Below are 15,852 nucleotides of genomic sequence, written 5' to 3'. Positions count from 1 at the left end.
CCCCCCATCCTCTCCACCCAGGCTGGACTGCAGGTGGCCTTCATAGCCCCTCCCTGCCCATCTCCCACCCACCTGTCCAGGTGGAGTTTCTGGGCCAGAGTCCGCCAGTCGGCACCCCGGCTACAGGGTGGATCTAGGCTCGTAATGATCTTCTGCCGAATGAGGAAGGGGATCTTGAAGGCACTGGGGCCCACTAGGGCTGGGACCCCCCCTTCACTCTCCAGGGCCAGCAGCTCAGCAAATCTCGTGTCCTGGGAGTGGGGAGGAGTTGGAGGTACCTGTTAGAACTTGCCCAGCCCAGCCCACTGCTACCTCACACTGGAGGGATGCTTGGACCACCTCAGGGCATGGGGACAGCGTGGGCACTGTTGCTTCCTTGTGGACCAGGGCCCTGCTCACTGGAGCACTGAGGTGCAGTGACCTGCCCACAGTCACACAGCCAGTGAGCAGAGGAGCCTTCTGAGTTCATTCTCCTTCCCACCCCATCACTCCTCCCTAGGTCACCTCTGCCACCCTCTGCTGACCAGCAGAACTCTGCTGATCACTCAGAACTCACTGCTGTCCTCTCACCGCCTCTGTCCTCCACACTCAGTTTCCTCATTGCTGCCTGAATAACTCTTACTCATCCTTCCAGGCCCAGTAAAAGTCCCTCCTCAGGGAAGTCCTCCGAGGCCCCCAGGCCAGCTCCATTTCCCCCTCCCCTCCCTGCTGCTCCCGTCTTCTCCTCCCCAAGTCCAACAGCATCTGTCTGCATCTGTCTACATGTGCATCTGCACCTCCCTCCCTGGGAGACTTGGAGGGAGCTGCCAAGCGGTTTCTAGGAGGTGGGCTTGGTGGCAGGGTAGGCCCAGTGGGGGAGCAGATTATGGCAGTGCTGCTCACCTTGGTGATGTTGAAGTTGATGTTGAAGCTCTGCCCATCGCCCTCCACCTGCCATACCCACACTTTGCAGGCCAGGTCGCTGGTGCTGGGGCTGATGCGCTCCAAGGTGAAGGTACAGTGCAGGTACTGCTGTGTGCCATTCCAGATGTGATAAAAGGGGATCTCCTGGGGGTGGGGGGTGACAGAGAGGTGGCATCAGGTGTGCCCAGCTCAGGTGTGCCCAGCTCCAAGCACCTTGAGCGCCCGCACCTGGTAGCTGACGAGGAGCTTGCTCTTCCATAGGGAGCTGGGCACGTCATGGATGGACAGGCGCAGGTTGTGGTAACTGTCCTTGAAGTGCAGGATGCGAGGCTCCTGGATCAGCTGTCCTCCCAGCTGCTTCTCCAGCTGCACCACCTCCTGCAGTGCCCCAGGTGTCAGCCAGGCCTGGGGGCTGGGAGCGCTCCTCTCTACTGCCCCCTCCCTAGGGCCAGGGGTGGTCAGCCGTCAGAGCTGGCCTCCCTGTGGCAGGGTGGTACCTTGAGTGCATCATGGGTGTCATGCAGGCAGTAGACTCGGATGTTGTACTCGAGGGAGGTGCAGGCCACGGGGGCAAACAGAAGCAGCTTGAGGCGCTTGGCCGCGGCCACGCTGAGAGCCTCTCCCACCAGGGCGAATCGGCCCAACTGCTCCGTGAAGACATAGCAGGCGCCGGCCTCCAGCTGGCAGTAGTAGAGGTGGGAGGGCGCCTCCTCGCCGAGGTGCAGCACGTCCTGCAGGCAGGGCCTGGTGGGTCAGCTCGCAGCCAACCACAGCTCTGAGGAGTGGCCGGAGACTGGCGTGGGGGGGGGGGGCGTGGCTCAAGGGCCAGGCAGGAAGCCAGACACCACTCTGAGCTCCAGGGGTGGGGTGGGGAGGAGGCTTGGGGCTCACCTCCCAGCTGCCTTCGCAGGACTGCTTTTTGAGGTGCAGGCTCCAGCTCTCGGGGCTGGGCTCCCCACAGTGGTCCATGGCGAGGATGACTGGCCGGGTGAGCAGGACTCCAGGGGGCCCACAGCTAACGATGGGACTCAGCAGGGTCTGACAGCCGGCTAGGGGCAACCTCAAGTGGGGAAATATGGGTGGGAAGGGAAAGGCGTCAGTGGGCCACCCTGGGACCCTGGGGTTAGGGGCTGTGGAGCTGGGTGGAGCTTAGGAGCCCCTCTTCCCTTGCCTTCCCTCGGGCCAGGCCAGACCAGGCCCAACAGTGGGGTGGGCAGGGGCGTCACGATGACAGCAGGCAAGGACAGGACCCACCCAGTCCCAGCAGCGGGGCCCATGCCCACACCTCACATCCTCCGGCTTGTGCAGTGTGAGGTAGATCTCGTAGATCTTTCCTCGGGGTATGGCGTCTGGGGGGATGAGGAGGCTGATGCCTGTGACAGAGCGGGAGGACAGCCGGGGCTTACCAGGGCTGCAAAGACACCAAACACCTCACTCCTCTAGTCCCTCCCTGAGCCTCCCTCTGAGGACTGACTGGCGCTAGCCTGGCCTGGGAACAGAAGTGCCACTGGGACTGCCAGGCTGGCCAACCACCCGCACGGGCATGAAGCTGAGTCGGGGAGACCCCAAGAGTGGCTGAGGGAACTCAGGTGGGAAATGCATGCCTAGTTAGCCTGGGCACAGAAAACTCTGGAACCCCCAGGTACGCTGTACCTACCTGACCCATCATCCACTTAAAACCTTCCCTGCCTCCAGGGTAATGTCCAGCTCCTTGGCCGGATATTTAAGGCCCTGTGCTGTGTACTTGGCTGTTCTGGAGCCACCAGCCTAAGTATGCCTCTGAGTGCTCCACCCTTCTGGCCTGCTCAAGTTCCTCCTCTCTCCCTCGGCTTGGCCACCTCTGGGTGGGCATCCCACCTCTGGTGACTTTGCTCCCTGTTGGGCAGTGGCCCCCTGCAGGTGGGGCTGGGGCCTTTAACAACCTTGCCCACTTTGGTAGCCCTCCCTAGTCTGGGTGCCATTACACACACGTCCTGTCTGGCTGATTCGCCTTTGTCCCAGCGTCTTGCAGGGGCAGGATCAGAAAGCATCTGCTGGGGGAGAGGTGGTTCCAGGGGAGAGGCAGGGGACAGGACACGGTGAGGCCAGGGGCTGGGGAGTCACTCTGGGGATGGTACGGAGCAGTCCTGCCCCACCTTCCTGCCCTTTTAGGACAGGGAGTCCCTACATCAGTAGGGGCCTCAGAGGCTCATGACAGGGAGAGGGGAAGAAATTCTATGGCTATCCCACCAAGTCCAAAAGCATATGCATGCTCTCCAGAGTGGGCAGCTCTGAGGTGGGGGTGGCTGGAATATCACTACTTCCCAGCAACTGAAGCCCAGGAGAGAGAGGGAAGCCAGTGGTGGCATATTTGCAGTTACTGCTCCCTTCACTTTCCTGTGCTGCCTCCTGGTACCGGCTGCCATGGTTGGTGATAGTCTCGGTGATCCACGTGTGAATGCTCTCTGTGGCTGGGGTACCCTCACTCAAATACTCATTCAGTGAATGCTAATGCTGTGTACTCAGGAAGGTGGGGAAAACCATGAGCCCTCCTCTCATGAAGCATTCAGTCTACAGGGAGACAGCTAAGTGGACGGCAGCAAAGGATGCTGGGTGTTGGGGGAGAGCAGGGTGGAGCACAGCCCACCTGGCCACTCGCCCCACCAGGGGACTGAAGGGTGGATGGTCACTGAGTGCCCACTGTGCGCCTGCCTTTTTCTAAGAGTTTGACATGGACCATCTCACCTCATCATCCTAGCAGCCACGTGAGGGGGACATGAGGCACAGAGGGAGAGCTACCAGACCCGAAGGAGAAGTAGCAGTTAAGCTGGTGGATGGGGGCAGAGAGACGGCGTGTACAAAGGGCAGCCCAGTGTATTTGGGTTCATGAGAGCCCACCGTGGCTGCCAAGTGCAGGAGAAATGTGCATGGGAGGGGAGGCCACTGCAGCTGGCCACAGGGGATGAGTCCTTGTGGTTTTGTCATGTGGGCTTTGAAGGGAAAAGTGGAAGCCCCAGAAAGGGACATGATCAATTGTGGCTGTAGTGAGTAAATGCTTGGAGCTGTGAATCAGACGAGAGGTAGGTGTGGTGGCCTAGCCCAGGAGAGGCAGCAGGAAAGACAAGCAGGAAGATGCAGGAGCATTTGAGGAGAAAGAATGATGGGATCAGTGTGTGAATGAAGCTGGTGTGGAGGTGAGGTGGGGAAAGTGAAGAAGGGCAGGAGGCCAAGGTGACCCCTAGTTTCTGTCTTGAGCAACTCGACTGTGCCATCCCTGAGGAAGAGAAAACCGGGAAGGAGGAAGTTCTGGGGGAGGGTGGGAGACGGTGCTGTTTTAGGCATGAGGAATCTGAGGTGCTGTGAGACATCCAGATGGAGCTGTCCAGGAGGCAGCTGGGTGTACGATTCTGTCACCCAGGAGAACTGTGGCTGGGGATGGAGGAATGGGAGTGATCTGCACAGACATAGCGATTAAAGCCATGGAGTGGGTGAGATCACTTGGGAAGAGGGTGCCAGGGTCGGGGGGGGGGCGTGCTCTGAGGAACACCTACATTTAGGGAGCAGGCACCAGGAGCAGCTGGAGAGGAACAAGGAAGTCAGGGCCATGTGGGGTCACCTAAACCGAGGAAATAGAGAATTTCAGGGTGGGAGAGGGGAGCCACACCAGAGGCTGTGGTGCTTTCCCAAAAGATGACCATGGAAAGGGTCTATGGATTCTCTATGAAGGTGTCTCTGAGACCCTGTCCCAGGGGTTTCAGTGAGGTGGTAGGTGGAAGAGCCCCTGTCCAGGCGTTTTTTTCTCTGCTGTCTCTCCACTAGTTCCCAGGATCCCTGGGGCCTAGGGCCCGGCACACAGAGGCTGGTTGGCTGTGTAAATGAATGGACAGTAGTCCTGTGTCCTTGGGCAACAGAAGGGAGATAGCTCTGGCCTCAGCCTCAGTGCCAGCCCCACTGCCAGCCAAGACTGGATCGTCTCCAAAACTCTATCCTCTTTCCTTGCTGGGCTGGCTCAGCCCTCGGGGTGAGGCTGAGAGGCATAGGAGGAACATCAAGGCTGTCCCGTCCTCCTCCAGGAGGGACACATGCTAGTCTTGTCTCTTAGAGCTCCCTGGGGCACTCTAGGGTCCTTCCCACCTGTATTAGGGATCATCAGCCGGCCCCCAAGGAAGTTGAAGGTCCCATAGGCCATGTTGCTGGAGCCGCGGGGCAGGGAGCGGAAGTAATTCTGGGTGGAGATGCGGGAGACGAAGTCCTCAGCCTCGGAGGTGGGTGAGCTGTGGTGCAGCGTGTGGCGGCCGCCACCCAGCGGGCTGAGCAGGTGCCCGTTGGTGAGCTGGAACTTGGGGCTGGGCCCATCTTGCCGGGGACACAGACTGCCCTGGTAGGTGGTGGTGGTGGTGCTGAGGTCTGGCTGGATGGTGAGCAGGTGGGGATTGTCTGCAAGGATCAGACAGACTTAGAGAGCGGCACGGGGGGCAGCCCTGTCTGGGCGGCCCTTGGCATGGGGCCCCGCACAAGTGCTGGGGACAGGGGCACCCCACCTGCTTTGCTGGGCTTGATGCTGACGGGCTGGAAGCCTGAGGTGAGAATGGATGAGTCGGCCACATCCGAGTCCAGTCCCTCCTTCTTGCGGCAGAACACAAGAATGAGGACGAGCAGCAGCAGGAGGAGGCACACGGCCACGGCTATGAGGCCCACGTAGAGGGCCACGTCCTCTGGGCCGGAAGCAGCTGTGGGAGAGAGTGCAGGCTTGGGAGGGGTAGGGTGCAGGAGGTCGAGAAGGAGAGGCCAGCGGTCTATACCCCAGGAGGATGAGGCCTCCACTTCTTGGGCGTCAGCACCAGTGGAGCAGCAGACGCTGGCAGCAGGGAGCATAGAATTGGCACACATGCATTCCAGTCCTGCATCTGCCACCACCTTGCTGTGTCTCTCTGAGCAAATTGCAACCCTCATGAGTTCAATTCATGCTGAAGTTGCTGCTGATGGAGAATGGAGGAGGGGAAGAGCCACTTTCCTGGGTGGCCTGGAACCAGGCTGCTAGGCTGAACCTGCTCTTCTGGGGCCCAGGGCAGCTGAGACTGAGGATGAGCTCCTAGGATCCCCAAAGCAGGGGATCTGCTTTCTGGCGGGGGGTGGGGGGGGCGGGGTCTGCCATTCTTGTTCCAGGCCAGTCCCTGGGCCAGGAGCAGGGGTGCTAGGGCTCTTTTCCTTGTCTGCCTCCCACAGGCCTGGGGCAGGGCTGAGGACAGAGTGATTGACTGCCTGGATGAAGCTATATTGATTTTAGAAGGGCTTTGCATAATGGAAGAAATGTCCATCAGAAAGGAATTGACACAGATAATCAGGTTTTTAATTGAAAGAATGGGGGAGGGTGTGTTCTAGAGACAAAATCCAACAGAGATCTTTAATTGTTAGTTATGGCCTTGTAATTAACAGGCCTCACAAGTCTGGTGTCCCCACAGGACTTGTGTGTGCACTTGGGGGACAGGGCGGAGGTAAAACTGCAAGAGAAGACAAGAAGGGGGTTGGGAGATGATCCCAGAGGCCAGGTGTGCACAGTAAAATCTCCAAATGTATGCATGTCTCAGGGCAGGTATGGGAGGTATTGGGGTGTATGTGGGCACATGTTGGGTGTGTTAGGGATGGTGTTCCCCAAGGTCCTGAGCTTTGAATAGGGGGTGCAGCCTGTGGCAGGGGACTGTTCCCTTAGCCACCACCTCCCCGGGGCAGGGCCGGGCCAATCCTGGCAAACTCAAGAGGATTCCCGGGTGGAGAGGACTCACTGTGCACGCAGAGGTCACTGGTACAATTGCGGGTGTCCAGGTCAGTGCCTCGGCACTCCTCACCTCCGTTGCGGGGTGCTGGGTCAGAGCACTCACGGCTCCGCCAGTGGGTGCAGTCGAGCCCACAGGCCGACCACTTGCTCCACGGGCTCCAGCTGCCATCCACTAGATGCGAGACAGACATGGACAGAGAAGAGATGGCGTGGTCAGCCCAGGGAGCCAGTCCAGGCCGTCTGCCAGTGTGGCCCCACTGGGCGTCTGGACCTGGTGCAATGTCAGGGCCAGGGCCAAGCCTGCCAGGCTGCAGGCCCTCTGGTATCCAGCGGGCCTGGATGATGCATGCTAATGACAAGAGGCACGATGACGCTGGGCCTGCTTGGTTCTACCCACACCGGGGGCCATCCTGGCCCTGGGGCAGTGAGGGCACTTGGTCGCACAATGACCTTCTGATCCCAGGCGCAGGTGGTTCTGCAGCACCAGGCTGGGGCCTGCCCCACAGTGACTGTACCTGTCCTGATTGCACCTTAGACCCTGTGACTCAGCCCTTCTGCTGAGGCTGAGCCTGGACACAGACTGAGCCCTGCCACCTATCACATTGAACCCCATCCTGGCCTCAGACTGTGAGCCTGGCCCTGCGTGCGGGCGGGTGGGATGGAGCCATGGGGAGCAGGCTGGTGGGCACGATGGAGCCAGGGCACGGAGATGGCGTGGTGAAGAGCGATGCGGGAGGCGGCAGCCGCTGGTACCTGGGCACAAGGTGGCGCAGGCTGTTTTCTGGACATTCTGCCCCTCACAGAAGGCGCCCCCGTTGAGAGGCGCCGGGTTGGTGCAGCTCCGGCTCCTTTTCTGCCAGCCGCGCCCACAGCTGGCGCTGCAGACGGACCACTCGGTCCACGTCGACCACCCACCGTTCACTGGCCGGACAGAGAAGGACTGGGGTCAGGGAGCGGGGGCTTCCTCAGACACACTGGCCCAGGGGCCGGGGCAGGAGGACAGAGGGGCTGTGAGCTGGAAACGGGCAGGCTGCAGCTGTGTTGAGAGAGAGGCCCTGGAGGGGAGACCATGCTTCTGCCCATTGCCCCTAGGGCCTGGCAGCACCCGCTCCACAGCCCCTTCTCCCCGTGGGCACCAGCCCTAGCTGCAACTCCCATGTTCCTCCAACCCAAACCCCAGCCTTTCAAGGGGGTTACTCCCCTCCCTCTGTCTGCTCCTGGGGGTGCCCAGGTCACTCTACTTCCTACCCCGGGGAAACAGGAGCACAGGCTGTGGTCTGTCACTTTCCTAGACTCCCATCCTGTCCACTCATCTCCTTCTGCACAATGGCCTCCTGCCCACAAGTAAGCCAAGGGATGGTCCAGCCACAGATGACCACCAACCTGCCCCCCATCTCCACCCAGATATGCCCCTTGGCTCCTTGACAGCCACAGTAAGCCCTCTCCCTGTCCTTCCCAGTTAGGCCACAGTTTGGCTTGCCTGGTCCTGGCTCTGCAGGGAGCCAGCCACATGTGGTTGCCCTGAAGGCAGCCCCAGTGCCTCTCCTATGCCCAGAGCCCTTCTGCCCCACCAGCACCGAGGCCCACCGTAGACGATGACAGCAGCGGAGGTGCTGCGGCGACGAGCTACGATGTTCTTGGCCACGCAGGTGTAGTTGGCCGTGTCAGCCAGGCGGGCCTGTCGCACCACCAGGCTATGCTCCCGTGTGATGTACACGTTGGGGTCCAGGGATGGGTCCACCAGGTCCTCGTTCCGGAGCCACTCCACCTGGGGGAGGGAGCCATGCCACTGCACTACCTGACTATGCTGGCCCTGCCCGGAGCGAGAGTGGCCCCTAGGGTGGGGGATCAGCCTGGAGGGGTGGGCAGGTGGGACCTGAGACCTGGGAGCACTGCCCACCTGTGGAGTGGCACTGGAGCCCCGCTCACCTCAGCTGGGGGGATGCCCTCTGGCGGGCGGCAGGGCAGCACGATGCCCTGCTCCAGGGACACCTCCTTGGCCAGCGGCTCCTGCTCAAAGTTCTTGCGCAAATCTGGGGGAGGAACAAGAGTGTCCTCCAGGCTGAGTGCCTCACGCCGGGTCAGCCTCGCTGACCCTGTCCCCTGGTCCTGCAGGGTCCATGGCACATGCCAGAAGGAAGTGTCAAGTGCCCAGGGGGACAAGGGGGTGACTGGGCAGCGTCCACAGGCACTCCCTCCACCCATCAAGGCAGGATCTGAGGATTTCTGATGAGACCTCCTCCCCCAGTGACACCCTAGGGCCACCTCCACCCTGGACTCACAGGCAATGCGGATGTAGGCCTTCTGACTCTTGGTGGTGCCCGAGGAGCTCCACGCCACGCACTGGCACCAGTACTCCTCCAGCCCAAACACCTTCTCCACCTGCTGCCTCGAGACATTGATGCGGACCTCCATGGCAGGCAGTCCTGAGGGTGGAGGGGTGGGTAGCAAGGGCCCGGGCCATGCCTAGCCCCCAGGCCTCTCTGTCCAGTCCCCTGCCGGGCCCCTGCGCCACCACAGTCCTCCCTCTGCTCAGCAGGAGAGTGGACGGACACTGGGGGCAACGCTCTGCCTGGAGGGAACACTGGGGGGCTCAGGGGGGGGGGTTCCTTTATATCACCTGAAGGTCAAGAGTGGGTGCTTAGCACTTCCATTCATTATACTTTGTTACCCTTTGTTATGCAAGGCCTGTCTCCCTGGAGTCACTTACAAAAATATCACTACAGGGGCTTCCTGTTGTTTCAGAGACAAGGGCACAGAGGAGCTTCAGGCAACAGGGGCTGGCAGAGGAGGTGGGGCAGATAGGCTAGCCCTGGGACCTTTGTGGGTAAAAAAAAAAAAGGGTAAGGAGCGATCTGGCTCACCTCCTGGGGTTAGTAGGCAGATCCTGATGCGTGATAATATAATAACAGCTATTAATAAGATAATTACAGTGATTATGTTGTATAATAATAGACCCCTGGGGCTTAGCAAGGGTTTCCCACGTGCTGGCTTATCTTTTTCAATGTGCTCCCTTGGAGGTACTGCTCCCACTCCATGGATGAGGAAACAGAGGCTCAGAGAGGCAGTGACTTGCCATAGGCGTCCAGGGCTGTCTGCTGTCTGAATCCAGAGTACGTTCAGAGTGCTCAGGATCCAAGGCGTGCTCAGGGTTCACTGGAGGAGGGTGCCGGGGGTGCCCATCCCACAGGGAGAAATGTTGGCGAGGGGGAGGGGGCAGCTCACAGAGGGGAAGCTGGCCTGTGATGGGTGGCCGGGACCCTCTCTACCCTGAATGGACAGGGCTGGAGGAAACACCTCTCAAGGATGGACACAGTCCCCCCATGTCTGCCACACCAGAACCAGGTGTGGGGCATCTGGGGAGGGTCCAGACTTCTGAGGACCCAGGAGGGGGGATACCAGTCCTCCTCTAGGCCCCTGGCCCTCAGACAAAACCAGTGTCCCCAGGAGCAAGAAAAGACTGTTTCCAATTTCTCCTCCTCCTGACCCCAATTTCGCTTGGGTCATTGGCTTATCAGAAAGAGGGAGAGAGGCTGGTGTTTCCATTGTTAACAGAGAAATTCAATTAGGGCTGCATTGCAGGAGGAGCCGGGGCTCAGCTGAGCAGGCAAGCCAGGAGGCTGTTTTCTGTATTAATTTCTCTAACATGTCTTTCCCTGACCCCTGCCCAGACCCCTCCTCATGAGTCTCTCCGGCTCCCACACTGGGCTCCCAGATTTTCCTATCCCTCACCCCTGCCCCCGCCCCCGTGAGTTCTCACAGGATTTGGGGTGTGTGTATCACCTCTGGCTGAGGTCACAATCACTGGGCTAGATCCCTCCGTTCTGGGTACTGCCTACCCCATCCTCTAAGGTGCTGGATGTGTGCGTTCTAGTGGTGTGGGATGAGGGCTGAGAAGCGAGAAGGGGTCCCTTACAGGGTCTGTGCATAGGAGAGGGCCCTTGGGCACCAGCCAGTTGTCAAGCACACAGATTCATGGAGCATCTGAGAAGGAGCTGTGCATATACTTGGGGGTAGAGACAGGGTCCTCCCTCTCAGCCTTTGGGGTTAGTGGTGGGAGACCTCCAGAACATTCTGAACTGGATACTTTTCCTCTCGGGTGGACAGGTCTATGGATGGACTGCTCCATCCCCCATGGTGGTGGGGGGAGCTCACGCACCACCCAGGCAGCTCAGCTCAGGGAGAACAGCACTAAATTTAAGTGCTCCTGGGACCTCCTTGGTGGTCCAGTGGTTAAGAATCTGCCTTCCAATGCAGGGGACGCGGGTTCCATCCCTGGTTGGGGAACTAAGATCCCACATGTCTCAGGGCAACTAAGCCTGTGTGCCTCAACTACTGAGCCTGCGTGCTGCAACGAAAGATCCCGAGTGCTGCTACGAAGATCCTGCGTGCTGCAACTATTTGGCTGCAACAGCCAAATAAATAAATAAATATTAGAAAAAAAATCTTTTTTAAAAAATTAAGTGCTTCTGTCCTGCCATCTCATCTCCTTCTTGCTGCCATGAATAAGGGTCAAGTTTGTCCATGAGGTCTAGATCCAGGCAGTGTCCTTGAGCCCCACAGGCTCTGGGAGGTGGGGAGACCCAGAGCCTGCCCTGCTGGTCCTTGAAATGAGGGGCTGTGCCCTCCCTGCTGCAGGTCAATGAGCAGCCTGGCTCCTGGGAGCAGTTTCTGGGCACGGCTGTGTCCGCACCTGCCTGGTAAATGTGAGCAGATGCTAGCCTTGGGGAGGGACGGGAGGATGGAGGGGGTCCCTGCTGGCCCAGGCCCAGGAACGTCAGGTGTGTGCAGGCGTGTGAGTGCTGTGGGCGTGTGGGGAGGCCCTGGTGTGGGCATGCTGAGGGTTTCTGGGAGGTGGAGGGGTGGGGATAGGGGGCTCTGAGGGCAAGCGAGGGCTTAGGGTACCTTCTTACCAAACTGCTTCTAATAACCAGTCAGTTTGTTTAATACATGATAAATTACACTCCCAGACCAGACTCCAATGCTTGGTTTTGCAAATTTCCAGCTTTTACACTATCAGTGGGTTTGGGTTCAAGAGATTTCAGGCTTCGGTCCCCTCCTCCTGGGCTTCTGAATGGGGAATGGGGGCGAGCAAGGGGGAGATCATGTGCTCTCTCCTGGGGTGTCCACCCTGCCATCCCCACCCCCATGCAGAAATGAGTGGGGCTGCAGATTTGGACTGACCTCTGACCCCATCATACCTGCCTGACCACAGAGCATTCCTGGCTCAGGGTCTTGGGTCTGTGTGTAGCATGGCGGTGCCGCCCATGGCCTGGGCATCTGTCTGTGGGTAAGTGAGAAGCCTATCTCTTTGCCTCAAAGCACTCAATGGCTTTGGGTTGAGAAGTCAGTAAGATCAATGAAAATTCAGATGTGCAGGCCATGGGAGGCCTGAGGTTGGATGCTCAGAGCAGGAGGGGGCCCTGGTGGCTATGGGTAGGACATGTCCCGGTGAGCTCTGCTCTCTGCCTGGCTTTGAAGGGAGCAAGGCCAGGAGAGCCTGTTGGGGAATGTGGGCTGAGGGCTGGCCTGGCCTGTGACTGCTATGTAGGCAAAAGCCTGGGTCTCAGCCAAGCCATGGATTCCAGACCTCGTGATGGCAGGAGACAAGGAGGGGTGTATGTGGGAAGCGAGGAAGGGGAGGTGTGAGCAGTTTGGGGCTGGCCTGGTGCCTTCCAAGAGGTTCCAGGACAGGCTCTCAAGGCTGTGGGGAGACAGGTCTTTGGCTGCGGCTTGCTCTTCCTCACCTGTCCTTTCCTTGGGGGACCTACCTCAGCAGCAGGAGGACTCATAATGCTGCAAAGTGGTGCTGGGCCCTAGGCGTGGGGTAGGGAGAGAGGAAAGACCTGGGGCTGGGCTCCACCTGGGTGTGAGAGATCTCACAGCTTCCCCCACCAACCTGCAAGGGGGCCATCCTCATCCCCATTTTACAGATGAGGAAACTGAGGCCCAGGGAGGGAAGGGGGGCTTGCTGCAGAGGGCACCAACCCCATGCATTCCTCTCCTGAGAGTAGGAGGCAGAGCTGGATCACCTGCACCAAGAGCCTTGTGGGCTAAATTCTTAGCACCTCACCCAGGCCTGGCACAGAGCAGGTGCTTAGTTAAGACCTGAGGACTGCAAGGAGGACGCTGCCAGCAGCAGGTGTGTGTAAGGCCAGGACAATGCAGGGCTCAAGGACCTGGGCAGGAATCACTCACTAGGGGGCTGACACTTGGGGGGAAGAAGACCAGCCCCTGGTGACCCTGGCAGGGGAGGATGGGTCGTGACTTCTGTGGACCAGAACGCCTGGTTGGAGCCCTGGACGAGTCAGAGCCATCTGTAATAGGACAGGCTGGCTCTGAGGACTAAATCACATGCTGATGAAACTCAGGGCTCGTCTGCTCACATCTGGGTTCTTGTGAGAGCTTCCGAGTTCACCAGGGCAGGGCTCCTCCTCCAGTCTCCCTCTACCTGGCACCAGCTTCCCACAGTGCAAGTGTGGCTGCAGCGTCCTCGTCTCACCGACCACCCCCTTGACCCCCACTTCTGCCACTCCAAACCTGGGCCTCTGGCCAGCCTGCCATTCCCTGCATTTGTCCTTTGGCCTGATAAACAGTCATTCCAGCTGGTTTTAAGACTGAGGTTGGATGTTATCACCCCACCCCACCCCCACTCCGGGAATCCTTCCTGGGCTGCTCAGTCCCTCCCACCAGGAGCATGGGCCACCCCTCTGGGCCTGTGGTCCCCTGCCTGCCCTTGGCATCAGTGTGAGCTGTTCTGGGTGCCACCTGCTTGCCCCTGTGACTCAGGCCTCACTCAAGTGGCCGTACCGGGTGCAGGGTCTGTGGGCTGTGTGCCTCAGGCTGGCTGAGCCTCGGTGGGAAAGGGCTCAGGACTTAACCTGAGGGCTCATCATGTGTGTGGGCTCCACAAAGCATCAAGGCAAAGGGGTAGGAAATGAGCTAAACTGGGGTCCAGTTAGCGAGGAGGAGAGGCTGTTAGCTCTGCGAGGCCTGCTCTTGGGGAGCATGGGAACCCAAACAATGGCTCTCTGCCCCCATCCCCATTGCCTACTGCCTAAGGCCAGGGCTGGAGGTGGGGAATGAGGTGTCCCACCGAAGGGGCACTTCTTGGGTCTGCCTCTCCTGTCAGCCCCCCACACTGGCCCCGAGTGTCACCCATAGCTCTGGTCATGTCACTCGGTACTTTGAAATCCCACAGGACTGTGACCTCACTCCAGAGCCAGACGGGTGAGGCTCCTGGATGGCACCACTGCCCGCTGCACTCACTCCACACCCTCCCTGCTAAGCCCCGACCCGCACGCCGGCCCATCTGCCTCCAGGGCTTTGCTTGTGCTGTGTCCCTTTCTGGGGGTGCCTGGGACAACCTTCTCCTCTTCTCGCCCTGACCAGGTTTACATATCACCTTCCCCGAGGAGCCTCCCTGGGCAGCCACAGATCCCAGAACTCAGTGAGAGGTCACTGTGCTGCCCCCATCTCCGTGGGGCTGTGTCTCCAGCTCAAGGGTGGGTGCTCAGGGAATGTGCCAACGAATGGACCAACGAATGAACCAACAGATGCACAAAGAAAACAATCACAGAATGTGAGGTCCGTGAGCTCTTCCATCATCTGGGACCCACTCTTTTCAAACCTTTCTCTGCTGGCACCACTTGCCAGGCTGCCTCTGGGTCTGCCTGGGCTCAGATGCAGGGTCCTGCCCCCCGCAACCCACAGAGCTCCCTGGGGCATTTTGTGGGGCTTCCCTTTTACTCACTCCCCCACCAAGTGATGAAGTCTAGTGAGGGTGGGCCTCCCAGGGAAGGCCTTGGTGTGTACAGAGTGGGTCCCAGGTGTGGGAGTCCTGTCTCTCCTGGGGACCTGGGGTGGTGCACACAGAGTGGTTAGTTTCACCCCGGCCTCGGCTCACAGGCATGCAGCAGGGGCAATGGCAGGCCCCTCTCTGGGCCTCCATTACCTCTGAGGCTGAGACTCGCTCCCCCTTTGAGTGACCCCGCCCGGTGCCCCAGCCTGGTCTCACCGCTGCTCCCATCTGTGCTGTGCTCGATCACGTGGTCCACCTGGCGCACCCACTCCCCGTTGCACTTGAAGAAGATTTGCGTGGCGGGCATGGCCTTGCACACCAGCAGCACCGGCTTGTTCTTGACGATGTACACGTCCTCGGGCTCCACCAGGAAGTGGGGAAGCAGGTCTGGGTTAGAGCCGGGCACCGGGTTGGCCACTGTGGCACTCTGCTGGGCCCCTGAAGCAGAAGCAAAGGGGGCAGGTGAGTTGGGGCCTCTGCTGGACTTGCGGGGCCCTCCTGGGGCTACCTGCCTGTTCAGGGGCTGGGACCGAGCCAAGAGGATGCAGCCAGTGGGGCCAAGGCTCTGCCACTTCCAGCCCAGCAGGCTGGGCTGCTGAATGCCTCCCTTAAACCTCAGTGTCCCCTTCCGTAAAACAGGGGAAGAAGCAGCCCCCTGTGGAGACAAATACGGAAGTGCCAGCACACAGCAGTGGTCAGGGCTCATTACCACCCTGGTAGAAGTTCAGGGATCTGGTGAGGCAGCCCACTGCCCTGGAAGGCCCCAGGGTGGGGGTGATGGGGGGGAGAGGGCCCTGGGCAGCCTGGGGCTAGGGAGGGCAGGAGTCCCTTCCTCTGGTGCCCTGGCTGCCTCGGGGGCTGCTTCCGGATTGCTCCCCATTCCTGGCCCCTGCATGTAGTAGGTGCTGAAAAAATACCAAGTGAATGAAGGAGGGGAGGAGGCTGTGGCGAGTGCAGATGTGAGGGGTGTTGGTGGCAGTGCTACAGGAGAGGCCCCCAGGAAGGGCGACTTGGGGTGAGCCTGGGCTGCTGGGAGCCAGGAGGGTGTGTCTGGGAGCCTCAGGGGCTGGGGCCATGTCCCACCCTTCACGGAGACCAGAATATGTGTTTCCTTCTAATTTTAACTGCAAACCACAGCCATCCCACAGGTCATTTGTTGCTAATTACACAGGTAATTGGCTCTGAGGCTTTGGTGGAGGTAATCCCCCACAGCAGTCTGACCTTCTGCTCGACCAGCAGGACCCTTGAGAGGGTGGGGAGGGGCGGGGTGGGAGGGAGTGGGAGGATGGAGAGTGGGGGCAACCTCAGCCTCCACAACCACCAAACAGGCCCCTGACAGCCTGGCCTCTCAGGGTTGCAGTGATTTCCCCCAACACACACTCACAACCAACAG

At 59.7% G+C, this 15,852-nt stretch overlaps 1 protein-coding gene across 4 annotated transcripts in view; it reads right to left on the bottom strand.

Annotated features, from left to right (window-relative positions):
• UNC5A (unc-5 netrin receptor A) overlaps positions 1–15,852 on the bottom strand; it is a 63,534-nt gene that overhangs the window by 1,308 nt on the left and 46,374 nt on the right. Inside the window, exons 1-15 of one of the 4 annotated variants that reach the window (XM_067031935.1) lie at positions 14,676–14,897; positions 9,523–9,545; positions 8,941–9,084; positions 8,588–8,691; positions 8,246–8,426; positions 7,412–7,579; positions 6,666–6,830; positions 5,424–5,612; positions 5,017–5,319; positions 2,189–2,276; positions 1,795–1,963; positions 1,401–1,634; positions 1,132–1,281; positions 883–1,047; positions 73–251 (exon numbers count right to left, since the gene is read on the bottom strand). In XM_067031935.1, coding sequence (XP_066888036.1) covers positions 73–251; positions 883–1,047; positions 1,132–1,281; positions 1,401–1,634; positions 1,795–1,963; positions 2,189–2,276; positions 5,017–5,319; positions 5,424–5,612; positions 6,666–6,830; positions 7,412–7,579; positions 8,246–8,426; positions 8,588–8,691; positions 8,941–9,073 — 2,228 coding nt within the window. In that variant the 5' untranslated portion in view covers positions 9,074–9,084; positions 9,523–9,545; positions 14,676–14,897. The other 3 variants (XM_067031936.1, XM_067031934.1, XM_059061631.2) reach the window with 3 other exon arrangements.

This window comes from Kogia breviceps, chromosome 4 (genome assembly GCF_026419965.1).
Source record: "Kogia breviceps isolate mKogBre1 chromosome 4, mKogBre1 haplotype 1, whole genome shotgun sequence".
Taxonomy (NCBI): Eukaryota; Metazoa; Chordata; class Mammalia; order Artiodactyla; family Physeteridae; genus Kogia; species Kogia breviceps.
The sequence above is the reverse complement of the archived record's forward strand: the minus strand, read 5'-3'. Positions and strand labels throughout refer to the sequence as shown.